Source organism: Callospermophilus lateralis, chromosome 2, assembly GCF_048772815.1.
Source record: "Callospermophilus lateralis isolate mCalLat2 chromosome 2, mCalLat2.hap1, whole genome shotgun sequence".
Lineage (NCBI taxonomy): Eukaryota > Metazoa > Chordata > Mammalia > Rodentia > Sciuridae > Callospermophilus > Callospermophilus lateralis.
In genome coordinates this window covers 158,083,423-158,106,837 of record NC_135306.1, presented here as the reverse complement: position 1 = coordinate 158,106,837, position 23,415 = coordinate 158,083,423, and the positions used below count along the sequence as shown (strand labels likewise).

Below are 23,415 nucleotides of genomic sequence, written 5' to 3'. Positions count from 1 at the left end.
GCAAGCTCCACTCCAGGCTGGGCAACCCCGAAGGAAGCCTCTACTCACAGGCCAGCTTGCTGTCGAAGCTGGACAGAGCAATGGCAAAGGCCTGCAGTGCACACAGCGGATAGTTGTAATCCATGGTGAATACATCCTCTGCTACCCGGCCAAACTGCATGACGATGTAGTCCGCTGGGGCCAGGCACAAGCATGGACACAGAAAAACAAAACAGCAGGGATGGTGGGGATAGCACAGACACCCAAGCCACAGAGGAAGAAAAAGTGAGAAGCAGAGATGCCAAGGAAATCCCAAAGGAGGTAAAACAAAGGATCATTGGGAGAGGCAGCAGATGACAAAGGAAAGAGAAAGATGCATACAAACACCAGGAGACAGAGAGGAGAAAAAGTCCATTTAAAGGGTATTCCCATGCCTGAGATTCTGCCGAGTACACAGAATCTAGGGCCAGGGCTCCAAAGAAGATTCTTCTATAGCCTCCCAGTCATTATAGTTAGAATATTCTTCACATCTCATCTAAGCCATATAGCCCATATCCTAAACTCTGGCCGACATGGACTGGGTTAGGTGAGCCGAACCCAAAACTAAGGGCCCCAGATATCACACAAACAGTATGAGGAGGGGCAGAGACACTCACGGTCATTGCCATGGATGATCTGGAAGTTCTTCACAGAGGCTTGTGTGACACGTCCATGGAAATTGAGTACGTAGGACTGTGTGTCATCATTCCAGACAGGTGTCTTGTTTTGCAGTTCAATGATACTCTCCGTGTTCTTATTTTGCCATCGTGCTAGTAGTGTCTCATGTTCCTGGGAGGGCAGCCTCGCCTGAGTCAGGCCCAAGCCTCGGCATCATGACCTCACCCCCACCCCAAGGAGGGATTTTTCACAGAAATGGGACTTCTTAGATTCCCCTAGACCTCCAGGGCTTCTCAAATTATATCCCCCCCACATATACACACCTGTTAAGAGTTCTGCCCTTAGAAGCTCATGCAGAGGCTGGGATGATAGGGTAGAGGTAGGGTGGGGTAAAGACTCACATTGCGAGGGCGGATAGAGACTCTCTCGTGAACCATGTTCATGCCTGGGACAATTACGCTCATCTTCCGAGGCCCCTTGAAGCCTAAGACATTTGTCTCCTAGGAAATAAAAAGAACTCAGCACTGACCACCTGAAGAGGGTCATTACCTCCTGGAGAAACTGGGAGAAGGAAATAAATATTAGTTTGTACTATCTCTATTTAAAAGTCTACTAAGCACCTCTAAATGTAACATATCCAGAGCTGAATTCCTGGATCTCTACTCTGCCACAACTTACTTCTTGAACTAACTTACTTCAGTTAACAGCAATTCAGTTACTCCCTTTGCTCCAGCAAACTGCCTAGAGTCATACTTGACTTCTCTTTTTCTCACACCTCATTTCTAATCATCAACAAGTTTGTCAACTCTACCTTCAGATTACACCCAGAATTCCTTACTGTTCACTACCATCATCTCTCACCAAAATCTAATAGCCATTAACTGTACCCTTTGTTTCTGTCCTTGGCACTCGGTTTCCTCCATTGTCTGTTCGCAACACAGAAAGGCAGCAGCCTGTTAAGTCAGGTTTTCCTCTGCTCAAACTCCTCCAGTGGCTGTCCACTGAAGCTCTTACTCTACCTGCAAGGCCTTGCATGATGTGGCCCCCATTTCTCACTCTCTTTGCATTTACTCTGCCCTCCTTCCCATTCCTTCTTCAGGCCAGACATTCACGACTTTTGCCCTGGCTGTCATGCAGGCACGTTCACAACTGGCTTTCACTTCTTCTTTACTCAAGTTACCTTGGTCAGATGCTCTCTACCATCTTTCCTAAAATTGTACACACACACCTTGACATTTCATAGCCCCCTTCCCTACTTTTTCTCCTTCTTAGTATTGATCAGGAACATATTTATGTCTCTTACATGTCTGTTTTAGAACTTCTATCTCCCACTAGGGGTTTAAGTCCCATAAGGGTATATAGACACCCCATAAGGGTATAGACATATATGTATGTTCAGTACTATATTCTCTACTCAACAGGACCTAGAATACAGACAGAAGATTCAGTACTTGAAAAACTAAGGCTGCCTCTCCAAAACTGACCAGTAGGTGGCACCATAGGATCATCCAAACTAGCTGTGGATTCCCAGTAGCCTCCAAGAAGTGCCCATGCTCAGGGTAGGTGGATAGGACAACCATCCCTCATTTTTAGAAACAAAGAAATTGAGCTTCAGAAGGGTAGAGAAGTCCTCTGAATTTGCATTCCATTTTGGCTTGTGCTGTTAACAAATGACTCAAACTCTAGCTGCAGTTTCCTAAATATACAGAAAATAGGATCTACCTCTTAGGTAGATGATTGTGCAAAGGGCCCTGCGACTCATGCAGAACCTCGAATCTAGAAAGGTGATCTGAGAGCAAGCACATACAGAACCCAGGCCTCCTACCTCCAATCTCCTGTTCAGGAGACTTCCAGGCTGCATAGAGCCAGGAATGGTTCACAGTGGTCCCTAGGAAGATAGTCTGCTGTCACCTGATCACTGAAGATGGGAGGGGAGGGACAGGGCCCCTGTCCCAGGCAGGGATCATTCTGCAGGGGGAATCCCCTATCCACACAGCCTTGGCTACCACCAAGATGGATGGGATGGCCCCCAGATCAGGCAGCAAGTCGTGGGTTGAACTTGGAGACCAGAGATCCAGGAATCCAGGACTCACATAGCACACAGCTGCCAGTTCCTGACGCAAGGTTCCACTTTCCAAAGTAGAGGATGATGCCTTCTGAGGGTTGACTCCATTATCATAAACTGTGAACTTGGTACCCATCAGGTTGGACCTGAAGGAAAGGCACAATCAGTATAGGGTTACGTACTCACTGCTCTGGGGCAGGGAACAGCTCATAGTCTGTCCCATGAGGAGCCTGCAAAACACTAAGCTGGGCCATGAGCAGACCTCAGGAGGCACACTGCTCACTGAATTCACACCTTTGAAAGTGCTTCTTAAGCAGAACACCTGGACTTGGTCTGAGTTTACTCAAAAGGGAATCTGATTTCAATTAAGGAAATTTAGGGAGGTAAATCAGAATTCCACAGATTTCCATGGGAGAACAGGATTGCCCTCATGGGAAGTGGGCAAGCATAATGGTATCCAGGAAAATTAGGTCTTTTACCCTTTGGAGACTGAATAAAACGATTGCCTTGTTCCATCCAGTCCCATCTCCAGCTTTAGCTACTTACCTCTAATCTTCATTTATGCCTCCCAAATTGGTACTCTACTTTGGCAAACCCTAAGCCCCCATGAGGCACTGCTAAAAGCCTCCCTGCCCCTCTGTCTCCCTAAGATGGCTGAGATGCTCTTCCCTCAAGAGATTACTCTCAAGCCCTGTCCCTTGGCACTAACCATGGGGCCCAAACAGCTCTTCCATGCTGCCCTACATCATCAGTAACATCCTGGGTGTGATCCATCTACCATGATGGGCCAGAACCCACATGCCTGGGAACTGCTTAATTCAAGTCTGGCCCTAGGCTGGGCATAGACTGGGACTGTGGTTGGGTTTGATGGACAGAGGATCCTGCCAAAGGATCCAACTCTGCCTTAAATCTTCAAGGTCAAGAAATGCCCTCTATGGAGAGCCTCTTCTGCCCCTCCCTCCCATTCCCGCCTTTATCCTGGGGGAGTCCTGGTACCGCAGTTTCCCGATGTAACTGTCCCCTCCTCGAGACAAGTCTGTTGGGTCCACAGAGATGAGGTAATTGGAAGTTTTGCTTTTCTTTCTCTTTCTTCCTGCCAGGAGGAACACCTGAGGGAATGGAGCAAGGTCATGTTCAGACCCAGCTTCTGGTCCACACACAATCATAAGTACCATTCACAAACCCACATTCACACAAATATTGCCTTTGCTTCAACTCCCAAGTGCACATGTGTGTGCACACACACACACACTGGAAAACACACAGCTCTGTACTAAGCAGGCATGGAGGCTTTGGTTTCTCTGGAGTACTGAGAGGTCAGTATTGAGGTGAGGCTTCCAGTCATTCTAGCTCCCAGGCCCCTCAAGCCTGCCTTGCTGAAAACACCTGCCCAGAGCAACCTCACCTTCTTTCCATCCTCACGGTCCAGGTGCAAGAAGTAGGTGGGGTACATGCCCCGGTCCATCCCCTTTTTATCCCGTGTGATGCGGCATTTGATGGTGATTCCCTGGGGTGCTGGCCTCAGGGCAAACTCCTCAAGATCCTGGACCTCAACATCCACTGGTGGCTCTGGGGCTGTTGGGCTGGGGGCTGAGGCTGTGTCCTATGAGCAAGGAGAGAGGCACCTAAGCCCCACCAGCCAAAGCTGGAAGTGTGAGATCCAAATCTGCATCCTGTTGTGGTAGTGGTGGGAGACAGGGCAGGATCCCTGGGATATGGGCCTGGCCATCCTGCCCTAGGGTCAGAGGCTATCTCCTTATCCCTGCCCTCTCTTCAACAGTTCCTAGGGCTAAAGATGGGAATACAAAGGCAGGTCCTCAGACACCCCAGGTCCATAGCTTGGTTGAAGATATTAGGAGGCAGTGTAGAAGGGCAGAAGGGCCCAGCTAGAGAAGCACCTGATAGGCACCAGGTCCTGCCCATGGCCCCAGAAGAGCTATCATGGTATCTCCATCATGTCCTCACACACTTGGTCCACCTCTTCTGGACAGGCAGTCCTCTGAACATTGCCATCCAACTTCTTACTGAGAAGCTCCTCACTCACCCTGATGGACTTCCTGCTAGTGGCAGAGCTGGGGCGGGTGTTGCTGTTTAGCTGGGAGGAGCTAGAGCTGTTCTCATCCTCATCTTCCTCTTCCTCATCAAAGCTCATGCTGCTGGAGATGCCTGAGGTGAGCAGAAGAACCGGGAGGGATGAGTGAGGAGGATCTACCTTCCAAAGTAGATGTCGTCACATGTGGACATATTCAAACACTGACATCTGTACCCAGACACACACACAGCCATATGTACACACACATAGTGACATTACTCCCCCATACACAGATACACATGAGGAACATTCTCTCAGATGCACACTTGAGCTGGGGCTGGTTACAATCCTCAGGATACATCCCCACCACCCAGTTTCAGCTCAGTCCCTGCATCAACTCCCCTCTCCTCTCTAGCAATAGCATTGCCCCCATCTCTTGTGCATCACAGCCTATCTGCGCTGCACCTTCACAGGGAACCTCGAACCTCTATTCTGACCTTGAGCCTATTAGAGGCCTTGCCTGGCTTGGGCCATAGATTCTGCCAGGGAAAAGGCCTCAGCTTCTCCCTCAGCATGGTGTGCAGGGCCACATACTTCTCACCTTTCCCAGCCTGCTCTGAGCCTCTATCTCAGCTTTCTCCGCATTCCCCTCCCCTGCCTGGAATGCCACCCATCTCTCAAATTGTCTCAACAGCCCTTTCTCCAAGAAGCTATCCTTGAGTAGATTTCTCACAAAGTGGGTGGCACTGCCAGGCTTCTTCTGTCTGCCACATTGCACCAGGGCTCATGGTGGGGAAACTGGGCAGCAGGTTTTATGCCTTGCCTCTTAGCATCCTGGCCCTGCTCCCTCTAGCTCAACAGACAAAGGGGCAACTCCTTTTAAAATTTTTTTCTAGGAAGCAAAAGGGAAAGAAAATCTGCCCTCAAACCTGGGCTTCCTGGGAGCATGAGATAGGGCTGGAATGTGGGTTGGTTATCCCAGTTCATAGTTTCCCTTAACTTGGCCTTATCAAGGCCCCTGTCCCATACTTGTCATTTGTCCCCAGGTATGTCCCTCCCCCGTGGTCAGGGAGGAGCTGGACCTGACCCAGGAAGGCCATGCTCCCAGAGAAGGGTGCACCTGAGAAACTGGGACTGAGCTTTGGTTCCAGTTGGGCCCCCACGGGGCTCACCCTTCCTCTGCATCGTGGCACGCAGGTCCTGCTGGCTGGACAGGGAGCCCCCACCAGCTGCTGTCTCCCCTGCATCCTGCGCGTGGTCTGATTGGCCCACAGTCAGGATCTGCACTGGGCCTTGGGCCTCAGACTTGTCTTCTGCCAGTGCTGCTGGCCCGCCGGTGCCTGTAGGCCAGACACTCCTGAGTCACGTCCAGGAGGGAGAAGAGGGCCTGGATTCTCAGACGTCCATGAAGGGAGTGAGGGATGAGTGAGAGGAGACCCTCTGTAAAACTTTACTCACAAAACTGATTTTTAAAAAAACTAACAACTGCTGTCAGCCTGTTAATGATTGGTAAGCTGTGAAGGGATATGGGCTTTAATTCTTCTGCTCTTCCCCACATTAATTACCAAGAGTTGATCTGAAATACCCCACATGCTTAAGACAGACAGCAGCCATCTACAAAACCAACTGCACAGTAGAAAAAACAACGTGGAGAACAAGGATTGATCCAGACCACAGTTCATAGTTGAGGCCAACAATCACTCACGGACATGGCCAGCTACATTCTGGCTCTGTTTCCGTCTGTGTCTGTCTGTCTGTCTGTCTGTCTCTCTCACACACACTCAGGGTAACTCACATACATCATTAAAAACATAGGAGGGCCCTTGAGAAAAGATTGGTTTTTCATACACTGCCTTTTTAGGCAGAGGATCTCCCATCCCACGTCAATCTTGCTGCACAACAGCTTCAGACACAGAAGCAAGGCCTAGCCTACACTGGTGGCAGCTGCCCTGCCTAGCTGAGCTATGCTCAAAGTGATGCAGCCAGCTCCAGAAGCCCATGGACCTGACATACCACTGTCCAACTATGATGCAGTGGCCTGGAAATCACTGCCCATCACCCAGGGTTGAGGAAATGGGGTGTCTAGCCAGGAGCCAGGACTTGGGGCAGGAGCTGCCATCACTGTCCATGACCTCTGGGGATCTTTGTTGTACAGAGAAGAGCAGAGGGAACAGACTGCTCTTTGGCTCAGAGGGTGGAACTGGGACTAGAGCAGGGAGTGGAGTGCAAGAGCAAATAGCAAATGCTGCACAAGGCATGGGGCAGGCTGCAAGAGATATAGTGAGCCCCCACTGAAGGGAATGTCCTGGCTCAAGCGTCAGGATGGAGGGAGCTTGGGTCAAGGCATGGCAGAAGGGAGGGGTGATCCTGGACAACAGTTGAACTGAACTTCAGTTCCTGGCAGTATGGAGAGTCTGCCCATACTCACAGGCCAGCCCACATACCCCGTGAACTGGACAAGTTCTGTTGGCCATTCTATATCACTGAGACTGCTCACCCCAGACCTTGCCTCCAAGTTAGGAAGGGAAGCTACCCTTGACCTCATGGCGGTGGAGGGGCAGGCAGGCCTACTGGGGAGGACTGTGGAGCAGGCAAGCTAACCTTTGTGCTTTCCCTTCTTCTCCTTCCTAGAGACCCCACTCTGGCCCCCAGATGCAGCAGCTGCCTTGGTTTTCTTGGTTGAGGCTGGTGCTGTTGGGTGGGCAGCTCCCAGCTGCACACTGGCAAGTGAGTCGGCCTCTTGAACTGCTCAGGAGAGAACCCAAAACAGAGAAAACGAATCGGATATTAGGTGAGGCTAGAGTTTCCACTGGAATATACTTCCTACCCCTACTCCCACCTGGTCCCCTGTGCCACTTTTTGTGCCCAGAGTCAGACCCACTCATTTCTACCGTGCAAAAATGCTGGGCAGGGCGTGCTGGTGCCACCATCAACCCAGTGTGATGATGTCAATGGCAGGCCAAAGCCATGATTAGTCAGCAAAGTTCTGGTCCAACACACTATTCTGAGCCTGAACAGAGGTAGGATGTGTCCGTGAAAATATGCACCAGGGAAAATGGCAGAGGAGAATGCAAAGGCTGCATCTTCTGGCAGGGACCACAGCCAGGGCAAGTACTCTAAGGATCCTGCACAAGCCCTCAGGTGTCAGGCCCGTGGGAACATGGAATATGAAGCACCTGTGGGATACAAAGAGCTCCACACACCTGGGAGGAAGTCTCAGAAAGGTGACAGCTGGTGGCCTCCATGTTCTCCACATGGAAAAACTCCAATATGCTCGGAATCCACAAATAGTTTCTGATTGAACTTAAGATAAAGACCAACAGTGTCCTGCACATCTGGCTCCTCCATCTCCCTTTTCCTTGATCTAACCACACATTCAACCACCTGGAGCCAGGAGTTCCAGCCACAGCAGGCTTTCTCATGCACATGCTGTACTCCCCTGTGTCACAGGGCCCTTGCTCTGGCTGTCCCCACTACCTGTACTGCCTCTGCTGCCTAATTAACTCCCACTCATCCTGCAGATCTCAGTTCAGAGAAGTTGTCCCCAGCTCCCTAGTCAGAGCAGCTGCCCTGTCATCCCCTTATTGAGCCAATCTCTTTCCACAGAGCACAGCTGCCACCTATTTAACACTCTCCTCACCTGGATCATAAGAGCAGGACTACACCCACCTGTGCTGCCTGGAAACCACTGTCTCTAATCCAGAGCCTGACACCTCAATAAATATTTAAGAAATGAATGAATATGTAGAATGAACAAATACAGCCAATATAAGGTCAAACACTTTACTGGGATAAACCATGTCAAACTCCCTTGGGATGATCTTGTAGTTAACACCAAGAGCCAGCAGAGGGCAGAGCAAGAGGCAGCTGATGCCATTGGAGGGGTGGGGGTAGTCTCAGAAACCAGCACCCAGGGCAGCCAGCCAGCTGATAGCAGCGTACCAGAGCTTTGTCTACCACTCAGAGCTGGAGAAAGATTTAGCCCCCAGTCAAGCACAGGGGAACACACTTCACAGATATCAAATGTCCCTGTAGGGAAGGCCCTTGGAGGCCTGGCCTGGTCTGGAGTCTTAGCAAGGAACAGCAATCAGCTGGTTTTGGACATGCTGGAACACACTACAGTTCCTTCAATTTTCAAAGCCCTAAGACAGATTTTTCCTTATTGGATAGTGGAGAATACAGACCTGGAGACCACAAGTGACTTGCCCACAGTCACAAGTGAGCAGGTAATGGAGTGGTAGGACCAGAAACTCTGTTCCAGCCATGCATGACCCCAGAGGTGCTCCCCTGCTCTTACTGCAGTCTCCTGCCAGCCTGGCACCACCTCACCCAGTCAGGATTTAAAAGACACTGCCAAAGGCCTCTATATTAGGGACTCCTCAAAACGTAGCCTCTGGCACAAAGTTTCAGGGCCCCAAATCATGGGTGCAGGCTCCCATCTCACATGCAATCCTGATGGCTCAGATGCTTGGCAAGGCTGGAGCTGTGATGCCTACATGGCAGCAGGTGAGGCTCCATAGAACCCAGGACAGTGGCTGCCTTCCCTGTAGGGCACCATCTTGAAACGGCACTCAGAGGGGAAGTGGAGAAGAGGCTGTCAGGAAGGGGTAGTTCCATGAGGAGCTGCTGGGGCTGCCTGAGAGAGCTGGGCTGAGGTCCCTGAGGAGGATCCTGAAGGGCCTCTCACATGGAGTACAGATATTTTAAGTGTGTCCAGGATGCTGTACACAGGGAAATTACCAGGAAGGAGTATCTTAACAGGGAGGCAACATAACATGGTGGAAAGACCTTTTAGTATCAAAGTCTAATCTGTGACCAGCAGCACACTGTGAACATGTTGTGGAGCCCCTCCAAGCCCAGGCCTTGTCAAACGTGGGGTTAGTGAGTCACTGAGGATGAAATGATAATGCAGGTAAAGCACCTAGCCCCATGCTTAGCCCTAGCAAATGTCCAAATACAACTTCTATGATTAAAAACGAATAGAAAATGAATATTAAAAATGAATATGGTTTTCTTCTAACTCATATGGTTGCTGCCCTCTAAAGCACAGACTAAGGGAGTGTGGTGAGCTAAGGGCTGTTATAGTAACACAGAGAACCTGAGAAACTCTGAGGCAAGAGGACAAAACCAGCAATTAGATGGAGGTTAGTCCTGAGATAAGGAAACTACCAGCAGCTACATGTGGCTGGAGGCTCCAGGTCAGAAAGAAGCCACAGAGGGAGGGAGCACTATGGTTGCTAAGGTTCTTCCTACCTGCAAGTCAGATGCCTGCAATCTTCTCACAGGTACTACTGCATTTGGAATAGCCACCTGCATGACCAGCACCATACCAGCAGGGTGCAGTGACAACTCAGTCTTCCTCTATCTCAGAGACCAACCCACTATCTGGCCTGGCATATTCAACCTAACCCAAACAGAAGTGAGGGTCCTAGGTCCTAGATATAAGGGAGCCATCCCTCTGCAGGATAAGTGGTAGAGAATTCCCCCAAAGTGGGCTCTGCTGAGAACAGAAAGTGTAAGGAGGGGAGCAGAAGACCACCGGTCACTACAGCTCTGAAGAAGTCCTGAGCCAGGGACAGTGACCTACAGGCCAGAAGTCAGATAGACTGAAGGTATAGAGAGCTCAAGATGGGGAAGGAAACAGGTATTTATGCCTTATTACCCTAGCTGGTGTGGTGCTCAATGCTGAGAGAGATTCCTCTCAGGATAGAATGGAGTAAAAAAGCAGGCTCTGTTCTACTTTTAAGAGCTGCCTCCTGATCTCAAATATTCCACATCAGAAACCTGGAAATTTGAACTTCCAGATTCGTTTTTAGCCTTCTGGCCCCAGCATCTGACAAGGCCAAAGGCTTGGTGTCTCTAACCCACCCCACTCAGCTGTCCACCTAGGCTGGGTGACATACTCAGCTTGGACAAACCCAACAGGATAAACCCCTCACCTACCCAGGTCAGCAGAAAGCCCCTGAGGGGCTCTCTAAAGCCATGCTGGGGTGTGGAGCCTCAGTGCAGGAGTCTCCCAGGCTGGCTGTCCCTGGGGCAGGAAGCAGGGTGTACCTTGGTAACTGGTGCTGCCAGCACTGCTGAGGTAGGACTCCACCAGGGGGGCTTGTTCCTCTGACTGTCGGGCCCGCCGGCTCCGGGGTCGTCCATCTGCATTGGCCTGTACCATCAGGGGCTCCTGGCGCTTCTTCTTCTGCTTCTGTTCCAGCAGGGCCCGCTATAGAGGCACGGGGAAGACACAGAGGTGAGTTGTCCCCCCACCCACCCCTGCCTCCACCAGGAGGGCTCCCACAGCGGGGCAAGAGAGAGTGCCCTGCTGACTGGGTTGGGTGTCAAGGCCTCATGTCCTCAGCGTCCCCAAACTTGGGGTCCAGGAAAGGGTGGCACAATTCAGGCCTGGCTATCTTGGAAGACCACAGCACAGCAACTCAGCCCTCTAAATGCAATTGTCCAGGCTGCCTCCCTGGCAGAAGCCTCACCTAGGCTGGGTGACATTCTCAGCTTGGACAAACCCAACAGGATAAACCCCTCACCTACCCAGGTCAGCAGAAAGCCCCTGTGGGGCTCTCTAAAGCCATGCTGGGGTGTGGAGCCTCAGTGCAGGAGTCTCCCAGGCTCCCTTCTTCCCCATCTGATAGGAACATCCAGGGACCATGGAAAGAGCCCTCCCTCTCTGCCTGAGGATACCCAATCCAGACTCTGCCCTCGCACCCAGTCCCAGCCTCACTCACCTGCCGGTCAAGCTTCTGCTGCCTCAGGTTGCTGCCCTCATCATCTAAGACACTGCAGAATGAGAGAGGGGTATTCAGAGCCTATCCACCAGGTGCCAGGATATGAGTAGAGTCCACCCCACAGCAAATGAGTCTTTTAAATTCCTCTAGTCATGGCTCTGTCATTCCATGAGCCAATTGGTGGAGGGAGGAAGCATGGAAGCTGCCATCTAAGAACCACTTTGAAGGGTGTGAGTCATATTTCTGACACTTCAGGAGCTTATCTCTTGATAGGACTAACTGCTCCAAGGACTTACCAGCCAGCCTGGACCCAATAAGAATAGAATGAGCCTCTCCTCTTAGATCCCAAAACAGGGCAGGCTTGACTAAGACCTAGGAAACCCACGCAGAAGCATCAGCCACAATCTAGGCCTGAACTGGCCTTCAAACCAGGGGCCTGCTCCCTCCAGCTTCCCATGGTGATTTCACCAGTTCCTGTTCCTCCTTTCTATCCTTTAGGCTGGGTCCTCTGGGATAGATTCCCTTCTCCCATCCCAAACTCCTGGCTCCCAGATAGGCAGACACCACCCACCTTCCCACTCTCCTTTAGAGGGTAGAGTGTCCTCCTCATTTAGGAGAGGGAAGCTAAGAAATCCACTATTCTCTCAGAGCAGGTCTAGGGCTGGGTGGGGATGTCTTCAGGATGGCCCCAGTAGGTCAATGTCTGCCCAGCAATCAGACACCAGCTCTTCCCTGGTCACAGACGTGGCATAAACAGCACAGGGAGCTGACCAGTCTTAGGATAGGAAGCCTCATCTCATCCAGCCTGGCATTCCTTCCCAGGAAGTCAGAACATGAGTAGGAAGCTGGCAACTCAAACCACTTAGCTTTCTGGCTAGCCCAAGACACCCTAGGCCCAAATTCTATAAAAGCCAAAGTCAGGACAGCTGCATGGAGTGGAAATGAATCCTAAGAATCTGCACTCTGGGAAGTCCCAGGCAGCCCTGGTGCAGTTATGCAGGAGCCTTCGCCAAACCAGACCTCTGTGTGGGTCCCTGCTCAGGCAGGCCCCAATGCATTAGGTTTCTGTGGTCTACAAGGAATGTGTGAGTACATCTTGTGTATGTATGCAAACATGCATGCAGATACCTGTGTAAAGGTGAGTATGGTGTGTGGAAGGGAAAGAGAGGCCTATCACCTCAAAGACAAGGTAAAGCCATTTCTACTCCCTGACAGCTAGCCCTTTCTAGCTGGAACAAACATTGACCTATATGATCCTTGAACTACTCATATCTCTGAGGGAGCCAGCCAAAGGATGGAAGGAAGTCCATGTATCACAGTTCACCCACAACAACCTTTGAGAGCTATGCATCCTTTTAGCTGGCATCTGTCTTACCTATTTGACATCTGGGAAGGCCTTTCCTATGCTACTATGCACATCAGAAGAGCCCCAACTGTCATGTAGGGCTGTGTGCACAACATCTTTGTTCACCAAACCCTCAGCTGCCAGAGCACAGGAGAAGACACTGCTCAAAAGACATGTTTCTAGGTATTAGTCTCCCAAAAAACAGCCCTAAGAGGGGACAGTTGCATCTGGGGCTACCTGAGGGCATCTCTAGCACCTGGGCCAGGTCTGAGAGGCCACAGCTATCCACCATCTCTGTACCTCAAGTCAAAGGCCTGACTGAGTTACCCAAGGGCAAAGTATCTGCTCACAGACTGATTTCCAAACCTCATTGAGCACCATGGCATGAGCAGTGCACAGTCACTCCCCTAATTCCAGAATATGGATTTAAAATGCAGTCTGGGCTCTGTTCATTGCACCTGGCTGACAGGAACAATGGTCTGAAAATCAGCTGGGCTTTGCTTGCTGAGCTTTGGGCAGGAGCCTGGGACATCCTGTAACTCCTCACAGTCATGTGCTAGTGGTCTGGCCACAGAAGTCTCTGTATGACCTCAGTAAGACAGTGCAAGGTTTCCTTGGTGCCAGAGGGACAGGGCATTTCATAGCTGACTGGGATGTCATACACACTTTCAGAGGGCAGTGCCAAGGAATAAGGCAGTCACCTGGGTCATCCACAGCAGTGGTCTTGGCTGAGCAGGACAAAGAAGATACCTTCCATGGTGCATATGTGTATTTCTAGAGTCCTTTAGAAAAGGGGCCATCCAACTGAGAGATAAAGGTCACATCAACAAAGCCACCTCTGGAAATGTTAGGTTACAGTAGTAGCTTGAAGAACATGAACTGTTTCCAGAAACAGAAGTCTCACTGTTCTGTGCCCCTAATAAGGGGACATTTTCCTACCACAGCACTGTCACTTCTATGGACTTCACATAGCTATGTCTGAGGCATGAGACTGCTTTCCATGAATACATTATTTCCTCTCTCTGTCCCCATCTCCAATTTGTTAGGAGAAAAAGGACAGATTTCATAACACTGATCACCAGATAAAATTACAGGTAGAAAAAACTTAGTGTGGCCTTCAGAGTAAGATGGATGAACACAAGGGTGAAGTTTCTCAAAGAGATTCTATAAACTTTAGATATTTCAGAAGTACCCAAAAGAGCTGCTCACCACCTCACTAGACACCAGACATGAAAGAATACCCTCGAAGGCAGGGAGCGTGCTCGGAAGGAGCAGGACAGAAGGGAAGCAATATGTGCTTGATTGAGTAAGACCCACCTGGGAGGCCTATGATAAATCCACTGATACTAGGAGCCCCTGAGAGTGGACACAACACTGGGTGAAACCAGGTTCTTGGGGAAGCACATGTTTCTTGGAGAGCTGCTCCTTATGAAAAGACCACAATCACCTGGCAGTGACAAGCTTGTACTAGAAGGGTGTTCCTGCCTAAGGACAATGCATCCAAGTACACAATGTCTCTCCCGGGTGAATATCAAAGAATCCCCCAGCAGATGGCAGCAGGTCATGGAGATCAATGACAATGATGGCTGTCTCCAGCGAGGAGCAAGACCATAGCTCCTCTCTTCCTCACAGGCACTGCTCCCTCTCTGCCCCCTCAGCCAGCCCTGCCTCCTCATCTCCACTGCAGCACCATTCCTAAGGGTCGATCTCTCTCAAAAACACCTCCCCAGCCTGCCTCTTTTTGATGGGCACCATTCTAGGCAGCACTAAATGAAAACCACGCAAGGAGACAATAATGGTTTTTTAATCACTAGAGCTCCAACAATGGAATTACTGCCAAGCCCAGGCTGCCAGCTGCAGCCCCGCCAGGAGGCTCGGACAAAGATAGGGTACTGATGAATAGGTCTTCCAGCTGAACCTGGAGACTCCTTCATTACAGTCACCTCCTGCTAAGGACCAGACCAAGGAGGTGCAGGAAAGTATCAGCCACTGAATCTCATCTGCAGTGTCCACCAATTCAACTGCTCTACTCAGGACCAAGGCCTGCTGCCTCCACTCAGTTCTCCCAGAGGCACTTGACAGATTCCTGGGGAGTGAATCATGATTGACAAAAAGATGATAAAAAGCACAGGGGCACTTTTTGTGTAGGCTGAAAAAAAAAAAAAAAAAAAAAGCCAGACATGGCCAACATATTTAGGAAACCTGTTTCTATCATTCTTCTTATACTTAAAAACTCCATCTAATTCATCAGTGCTAGCCAGAGGCCTGGGGACAGACCTAACCATCTGGATACTTTCTCCATGCCCACTTCAACTTCCCCTCTTCTTGTCCTTATTCTTTCTCCCAGTCACAGTAGAAGCTGCCCCTGCTGGACCCAGGGATCCAAGAATTGGGTTGTCTGGGGAAGCAGGCCACTCAGAGTATCTGATTGCAACCCTATGCTCAATGCCAGACCCCAGCAAGTCCACATCTGTGGCTTCCATTACTTTGCAGTTGCTTGGAACACACTGAGAATGGGGCCAGCTCCAGAAGAAAAAAGGGCAATGTTGTTCATAGGAATTCTGGCTTTCTAGGATGGGCTGTCCCCATTTTAGTTGGTGGTTCCTAAACATATCAGGTGCATTAAAACTATAAGGGGCACTAGCCCTGACTTGGTAATTCAGAACTGCTGAGGAACATGCCCCAGAATCAAAGTGCGCTCCCCACTCACTTTTATTTTTTTAAGCAAGTGCCATAGGTAATTCTAACACTCTGCCATGCAAAAAGAAACCATGAGACACAGCTTGTGATCTTTAGAGAACAGAAAATTGGGAAGTTGCTAGAAGGAGTTGCCAGAGGCAAAGTAGTAGCCCTAAGCATGCAGGGTACCTTTAAGGCTATATCTAGTAGCAGAACTATAGTAGTCAGGAGTTTTGCTCAATCAGCAATCAATCATATTGCTCCCTAGAAAGCAAAGTGAGCAAGTGGAAGGAGGAACCTAACAAGGGCCCAAAAGAGGAGGAACCCAGATCCATGCTCAGGTTCAACTCAAGGGAAGAACTCTCCACCATCACAGCCAGCTGGTAGAAGGCATTTGGCAGGCATGCTACTGGGGGCATTCACACAAAGAACGAAACGATCTGCATGGGTGCTTCTGGCCTGAGAGTCTCTGTGACCTAGAGCCATACCTGGTAAGCAGTGTTCCAGGTAGCCCTGCTGTGCTGGGAAAGCACTGTATCCCTCAGGTGTGCGGAAAACCCAAATGTGGAGCCAGGAGAGGTAAGGAGCCCTAAAAGTTACCTGGAGATGCCACATTAATTCAAAGAAGTAGGCCATCTTATGTGTGTTGGAGACACAGTCAGGAACAATGTAATATCTCTGATCTCAAGGGTTTTATGGCCTTGTGAGGGAAACACCACACACTGGCCTTAGGACCATGCAGACAAGAGTACAGAGTTGGCCATCAACTGCACTCAGCATAAGACACCTATGGCCACAGTCCTTCTTCATGCTCAGAGAGACATCCACCTACAACTTACAAACAGTTGTAAAGTCATGTATTATGGGCATTTAATACTCCTCAAGAAATGGGGAAAAACTATGTTATATGCATTGATGAATATGTCAAAATGAACCCTACTATTATGTATAACTAATTCACCAAAATTTCTAAATTTTTTTAAAGGATACAGGTAAAAATAAACTGGGAGAAATGAAAATTACTATAGTAATAGAAAAAAATAAAAGGCAAAAAATGATTCTTTTTGTTCACCTTTATAAACTAAACGGCTTTAAGTCAGAATGTGAGATTATTCCATGATCATTATAAACTGAGTTAAAATTACCCATAAGAAGATTATCACCAATTATCACTACTTTCAAGAAAATGAGCTAGACCCAGGGAATGCAAGATGCAACCACCAGAGAGAGTAAAACCCCACCAGCAGAGCTAACAAGATGTCAGCCAACCCTTCTCTCCCAAACAAAATGTCACATTCCAATTCTGACAAGCTGTGACATTAAGGAAACCTCTCGTGCCAGTCAAAGCACATGCACACATGCAGCTGCCCCACCCCCAGCTGCAAATAAAATGTCTTGTCTGTTTTCTGCCCCAGTTTTCTCTGTGATCAGACAGGCTTGTGGCTTTGCCTGTAATCAGCAGCCCAGTTAATGTAAGAGACAATTTGAAACTCCTTCTCTGAGTACAAATCTCTCCATTGCAGAATTCTACCCCCCAAGTTCAATGTTTTTCCAGACTCTGTACTCCCAGAAATACCCAGCAGGCAGGGAAGGAGGGGTCCTGGAAACTTCTGACTACAGCCCACCTACAGTTTGATACCTACCTCCTTACTGCATAACAAGACAGCACGATGGCAGAAGAATAAGGAAAGCAAGCAGTATGGGACTGCAAAGGTGCCAAGCTGCTCCTCACAGCTAGGCTTCTAGGATGGCAGGATTTAGTGCTCTAGGCTGATTGTGGGAGGAGGAATTGGACCTGGGCTTGATCAAGTGCCATTTACTTCTTGCTTAGGATACCAGTGTCCTAGGCACTTGTTGGAGGACAGAGTCATTTCCCTACCTCCGTGGGGTCCCCTTTATTAGGAACAGGATAAAACCTCCCTAGAATGAGGCAGGTTTTCCCAATTAGCTCTACAAATTACTTTAGTCCCTGGCTCCCTGGAAAAAGCTTCTTTGTGACCTGGCCTGGCTCAGCCCAGCCTTCAGTGTGCCAGATCCTAAACACACTATCATCCCTATAGCCATGTGCTGTCCCTTCCAACTCTCCTCAGTCTTTGGCCACCACCTTGCATCTGGATTCCCTCACAGGTTACTTCCACAACACTGGAGTCCACTCAGCCCATGGGCACTGCCAAGGCACTTCTGTGGGGCTTAAAAATGATCAGCAATACTCATCTTCTACAAGATCCTCCACCCACATGTGCCAAGAAAGGCCAGGATAATCCAGAGACTACCTATGCCTCTAAACTGGATGTCTGTCCAGGGTAAATGCTCTTTTGAGTCAGCACAGCCCCATGTCTCCCTGATGCATGTGAGAATGAGATGTGTATGTACATGTCTCCAGGAGATTCTATGGGTGACACCTGGCACAAGTTTGTGTGTGTGTGTGTGTGTGTGTGTGTGTGTTGGTGTTGGTGTTGGGATGCAAAATAACCTGGGAAGCCCTGAAACCCCCACAGGAACTGAGATTGGAGGCCAACAACAATTCTCAAGAGAAATCCTGAATTCTCAAGCCAGTGACAGGTGCCTGTTTGCAGAAAGATCTGCTTTTAACAAGCCTCAGGCAGTTTCAGCTGGTTTCTATTTGGGACACTGTCTGGACACTCATGGAAGAGAGCTGTCAGAATTACTCTCTGTTAGTGACTGGAATCCAGGCTCTTTTCCTAGAGCAGTGGGTTATAATGTTGGTCCTGAGGGTCTGGTCCTATCATCTAAAGGCAGGTGCACCTGGACTGGCAATAAAAAGTGAGCCTTAGCAGTCCAGCACCCTTTTTACACTCCTGCCTCTCCAGGAGGCCTAGAGACAGCCCCGTAGCCCATGGCAACCATGGAGCCAATGGGTAGACAAGGATCTGGTGCTACCATGGCAATGAGCTCCTTTCCCTGGTAATAGAATGGAAAAGAGAGGATGGAAAAGAGAGGATGGGGAAAGCCTGAAACTGTGTGAGGATTTCAGATTAACCCCCAGCCCTCTCACAAGAAGAAAAGCCAGGACCTTCTTGGGTCAGATCACAGTGTCTGGGAACAGAGGGAGGTTGGCTTCCCTAAGTGTACCTGGGTTCTTTAGTGCTTTTGTGCATTTGAGGGCAGTTCTATGTATTGTGAGCTGGTGTGTACCCAGGTATCATCCTTTTAACAAGTCCCTGAAACATGGTAATACTTGTGAGGGGTAATAAGTGTCAGGTATTCTCCAGATACAGGATGTGTATGCACAGAGATAGGTAGGCATGCACCTGTGTGAGCCCCAAAATTGGTGTCTGTAGAGATATACAGGTGCATGTGCATATGAACACCCATGTGGTTTGGGTTCAGAATAGCTGTCTTCACAAATTCATGCTTTGAATATATAAAATCAACCAGCAGGGAAATTTCTGGCTCAAAGCGAGGACGTCCTGTAGGTGCAAGCATGCAGATGTATGGGTCTGTGCATGCAAACTATACGGGCGTGTGACCCCGGTGCCAGGCCTAGGAGGGGGCTCACAGCAGTCTGCGTTCCTTCCCCTGGCGGCCCCATGCTGGACCCAATAAGGCCACGGGCCCCTTCCAGCATCCAGGGCCAATTAGGGAGTGAAGCAGGGTAGGTGGGCTCGGGCAAAGTTGGGGTATAGTAAAGACTAGTGCCTCCAGCTCGCGTCCCCAGTGTTGGAAAGGATGCGGAGAGTATAGGTGTCCTGAGCGCTGCCCAGTACCCCCAGCCGGCCCCACGTCCCCAGTTGAGGTGATGGACGACCCTGGCCGGGCGCCCTCGGTCCGCCCCACGCCCTCAGCGTTGGAGGGTGGTGGGCCTGCCCGCGCCGCGAGTTGAAAAGAAGGGAGACCGGCGCCCGCATACCTGTAGGGAATCCAGTCGGAATGCGGCTTGGAAGTCATGTCTCTCGGGGGCGGGGCGGCGGCTGCGGCTCTGGAAGCCGGGACGAGCAGGGGCCGACACAGGGGCCCTACTCAGCTCCTCGGCCGCCTCGGGCCGCATCCTCCCGGGCCGGGGCGCTGGGCCCCGCCGAGGCCCGCGCTGCACGCCAGGGCCCCAGCCGCGGGCTTGGCGAGCGGCTGTCTGCGCGTCGCGGTGAGCAAAGCGGCGGGAGTGCGCGGGGCCGCAGCAGGCTCACGGGCGGGGGCTGGCGGGAGCGCGCATGGAGGCGGGAGAGGCCGCTCTCAACGCTGGGCACCCCCTCTAGCGCCCAGGGCCCTAGCACTGCGTGGCAGCCGCGGCCGCCCCGCCTCCCTAGCCCCGCCCTGGAGGAGACCCCACCCCCAGGCCCGCTCTCGGGCCCCTTCCCTGAAATCTCAGGGATCAGGGCTCGCGTACCGCGCCAGCGCCCATCTAGGGCTAATAAAGGCTCTGCCAGCATCAGGCCGGTCTCCAGGCCTCCGAGCCTTCGTTTCTTCCTCTATGATGCGGGAGGATTCGAAAACCTACATATCTCCACTAAGGGATGAGAAACCGTTGCTCAGATTGGGCGGGGGCAGGGGGTAAGGGAGGGGGACGCCTGTAGAGCAAAGAGAGGTCCTGAGAACCTCCAGGTGGAGCACACAGGCAGGCGGGCTTTCTCCTCATCAAGAATGTCTCACATTGCCCACCTGGGGAGCCAAAGCCAAAGAAGGTGTTTCCTCAAGCAGGGCTACCTTAGTCTAAGCTGCAGCAGTCAAGGTCTATTGTGTTGCCAGCTCTTACAAAGTGATAGTATTTAATCAGCAAAATACCCTTGAGAGGTAAATATTTTACCCATTTCCCAGAGAATAAAGTCCCAAGATTGCTAAAATGCCTAAGGACATAAAGCTAGGAAGTAACGGAGCTGAAACTAAACCAGCATCTCTGCCCTCCAAAGACCTTTCTGTGGGCCAGTTCATGGGAGGAAAAACTTATCAGCAAAGATCCTCTTAACGTCTGAGTGCTGATGTGGTCCGGGTTGTGATAGGACCCTTTTAATACCAGACAAGGCATTTCTAAGGAAGACAGGGTGGTGGAAGCAGGGAGGAGAGGCCAGGCACCCAGCAACACAGCAGGCTGAGGGGCCTGCCAGAGGCCTGGGGGTAGGGAGCAGGGGTCTAGGGAAGGGTTTGTAGAGGAACACAGTCCCTACACAACATTCTAGTGTCCTCATGTTCACCCTGGATTCAGCAACCAACCATGCCAGAAGAGTTTCTGTGGGGGATCCTCTGGTGCTATCATGACCGGGTAGAAAACAGTGTGGGAACTGCCAGCAGGCCTGAGGGAGGGGTCTCATCCCCTGCCCTGGGGCCAAGCCAGCATCCCCACCCCAGGACTCCCCAAGCTTCTCAGCCTTGCCTTGTCTGGCCCATTACCTATCAAACACAATAATCAACATATTTGGACATTTGCTGAGCATCAGGAACTGAAACTGTTCTAGGTGCTATTTGCATACTATAACTTGTTTAATCCTCACAATCACCCTAAGAGCTAGGTACTATTATCATCTCCCTTTTAGAGTGGAGGAAACTGAGGCACAAAGAAATCAAGGATCTTGCACTAAGTTCCCTAGCTGGTCAATGGTGAAGCTAGCATTCACATGCAAGGAGTATGGGTCCACAGCCCTTACTCTCAGCTTCTTCCTGCATATCAGACCACGAAGTGCACATGCACACACCCTGAGCCTCCTCTCCAGGCTTTGGAGCATAGGACTGGTCTGATTCTATCTCTGTCTGGCACAGCAGTGACATTATTTAAACACTGTTATTTCTGATTATTTATTAGCCTCAAGAGCCATGACTGTCACTGCAGACAGAACAGACAAAATAAACCACGTGGGAGTAGGGTGCAGTGCAGAAAGCAGGGCCATTGCCTTGCCTCTGTTTTCACCCAGTCTCCCTGGAAAGGCAGCAGAAAGGATTAGGCCCTGCCTCTGAAGCCAAAGCACAGCAGTAAAACCCCTCCCTAGAAGCCTCTGTTCTTCAGGACAGAGCCATGCCTAAAAGAAAGAAGACAATTGCTTTGATCCCTGGGGACCCTTTTCTCCAGGCCAATCCTCCCAAAGCAGCAGTCAGCAGCTACCTCTTCAGAGATGATTACAGCCTAGAAGACTTTCTCTTCAAGAATTTGAGTCTGTTTTCACCCCTTTATTCCCAAATTATCTGACACCTTAAAGCAATCAGAATTAAGTTGGAAGGTCTCAGGAGCCTGGAATAATTGAATCTATTAAATAGACACTTTAGGCTGTCCTAAGGGAGCAAAATCTGGAGGTAGAAAGAGGTGCAGAAATAAGACAGCTCTCCATGTCTCTTTGTGCAGAGGCTGTATGTTCACACACAGGATGTGAGGGAACAAGGGGTCTGTGTGCTGGTAAATGCATATGTGTGTGCACACATGTGCAAGAAGGCCTATGTGTATGTACATGTTAGAGAGCCAGGGGGACTATATGCTTATATGATAAGAGTATATATGAATGTGTATGAGAGATGGTCCTGCAACTGGAACAGGTCTGAACATGAACATTTGTTGAACATGTATTGATATATATATATGTGGGGGGGGGTGTGCATACTCTAAGAGTGTGTGTGCACACTCAACTCAAATTTTTTCTCACTCACATGGCTTCCCTGGTTGACATTTTAAGTTTATGTCCTTGACTTTATCAAAATCCAGAGGGCTAGGGATATAGCTCAGTTGGTAGAGTGCTTGCCTTGCATGCACTAGGTTCTGGGTTCAATCCCTACCACCAAAAAGTTCCAGAAAGTCATATGAAAATTATTATATTAGGCTATAGTTAAACATTGCATTTTTTACAACTGAGCTATATGGTGACTTGAAGAAGATGTCCAAATTTTTCAAAATAAGCCCCAGGAATAAGGTTATCTCTGCTAGAACACTGCCACACAGCTATCACAACACACCTCCCTTACCACCTGTCCAAATCTTGCAAGAATGAGATATTTGTAATGATTTAAATTTTTCCCATTGCATTTTAGGTATCTTCAGACATGGCAATCATTTGGGAGGGAGAATGAAGGACACCCCATCATCTGTCACCTGAATTTGAGGATACCAATGCCAACTCACCTCAACAAGACCAGTTCCCCCAGGGAGGGTGATGAGCATTTGGAACCTTGTCACTTTCATGTGTTCGCTTACATCTTCTATCCCTAAGGTAACATTTTTATTGAGTGTGGGTCACCTCTTGCCAATTTAGGAAATAAAGGGATATGAATAACAAATATATCTATTCAGATTTGGCCCCACATGGTAGTTTGGCATTGTAGCCTTGAAGACTGAGGAAGGCAATTCAAAACAAAATGAACTAAACTATACTGGACTCAAAGGCCAATGCAGGGCTGAGGTAGCTTTGGCAGAGGTCAGGTGCAGGACTGCTCTCAAGGAGCTTTCAGTCTGGCAATGGAGACGGGGAGAAATAGCAACCATATCAGCATCAAGGTGTTGATGTTATAATATAGGTGTACACATATGGAGGGGCAGTCAGTGGTACTGGAAGAAGTTAGGTCACATTAGGAGAAGCCTTGCCTATAAATAGAAAAGGTTAACAGTTGAGTTGGGCCTTGAAGAATGAGTAGGCTTTTCATAGGCTGACAAGAAAGGATGGGGGAAACTTAACAGTCACCAAGATTCTATGATTGGCCATGTACTGTGCTCACTCCAAAGCAGGACATGAACAAAGTCATGAGGACATGAGAGTGCATGATCGATGTACCTGAAAACCAGGGTGGAACCAGTTTGGTGCCATGTGGGTGAGTGGTTTGGTATGGCAGTAAGTGGACCTACAAAGTTAAATTAGAGCCAGATCATCTGTCACCCTGCTTCCCAAGATGGATTTTATCTTATAGTCAATGAGGAATCTTAAGTTAAGAATCAAGTGCCCATATGTAACCTTTAGAAAGACAGAATTAGGAGTAGGGTGAGAGGAGACAAGGCTAGCGG

General features: G+C 49.8%; 1 protein-coding gene across 1 annotated transcript in view; it reads right to left on the bottom strand.

Moving 5' to 3' along the window:
* Nucleotides 1-40: 40 nt before the first annotated feature.
* The window catches only part of Tub (TUB bipartite transcription factor), a 59,280-nt gene continuing 35,905 nt past the window's right edge, over nt 41-23,415 (bottom strand). Inside the window, 11 exon segments of the mRNA XM_076844191.1 lie at nt 41-174; nt 636-807; nt 1,038-1,136; nt 2,730-2,847; nt 3,698-3,810; nt 4,107-4,304; nt 4,746-4,867; nt 5,906-6,073; nt 7,335-7,478; nt 10,788-10,950; nt 11,465-11,516. Of these exon segments, the coding sequence (XP_076700306.1) occupies nt 41-174; nt 636-807; nt 1,038-1,136; nt 2,730-2,847; nt 3,698-3,810; nt 4,107-4,304; nt 4,746-4,867; nt 5,906-6,073; nt 7,335-7,478; nt 10,788-10,950; nt 11,465-11,516 (1,483 nt within the window).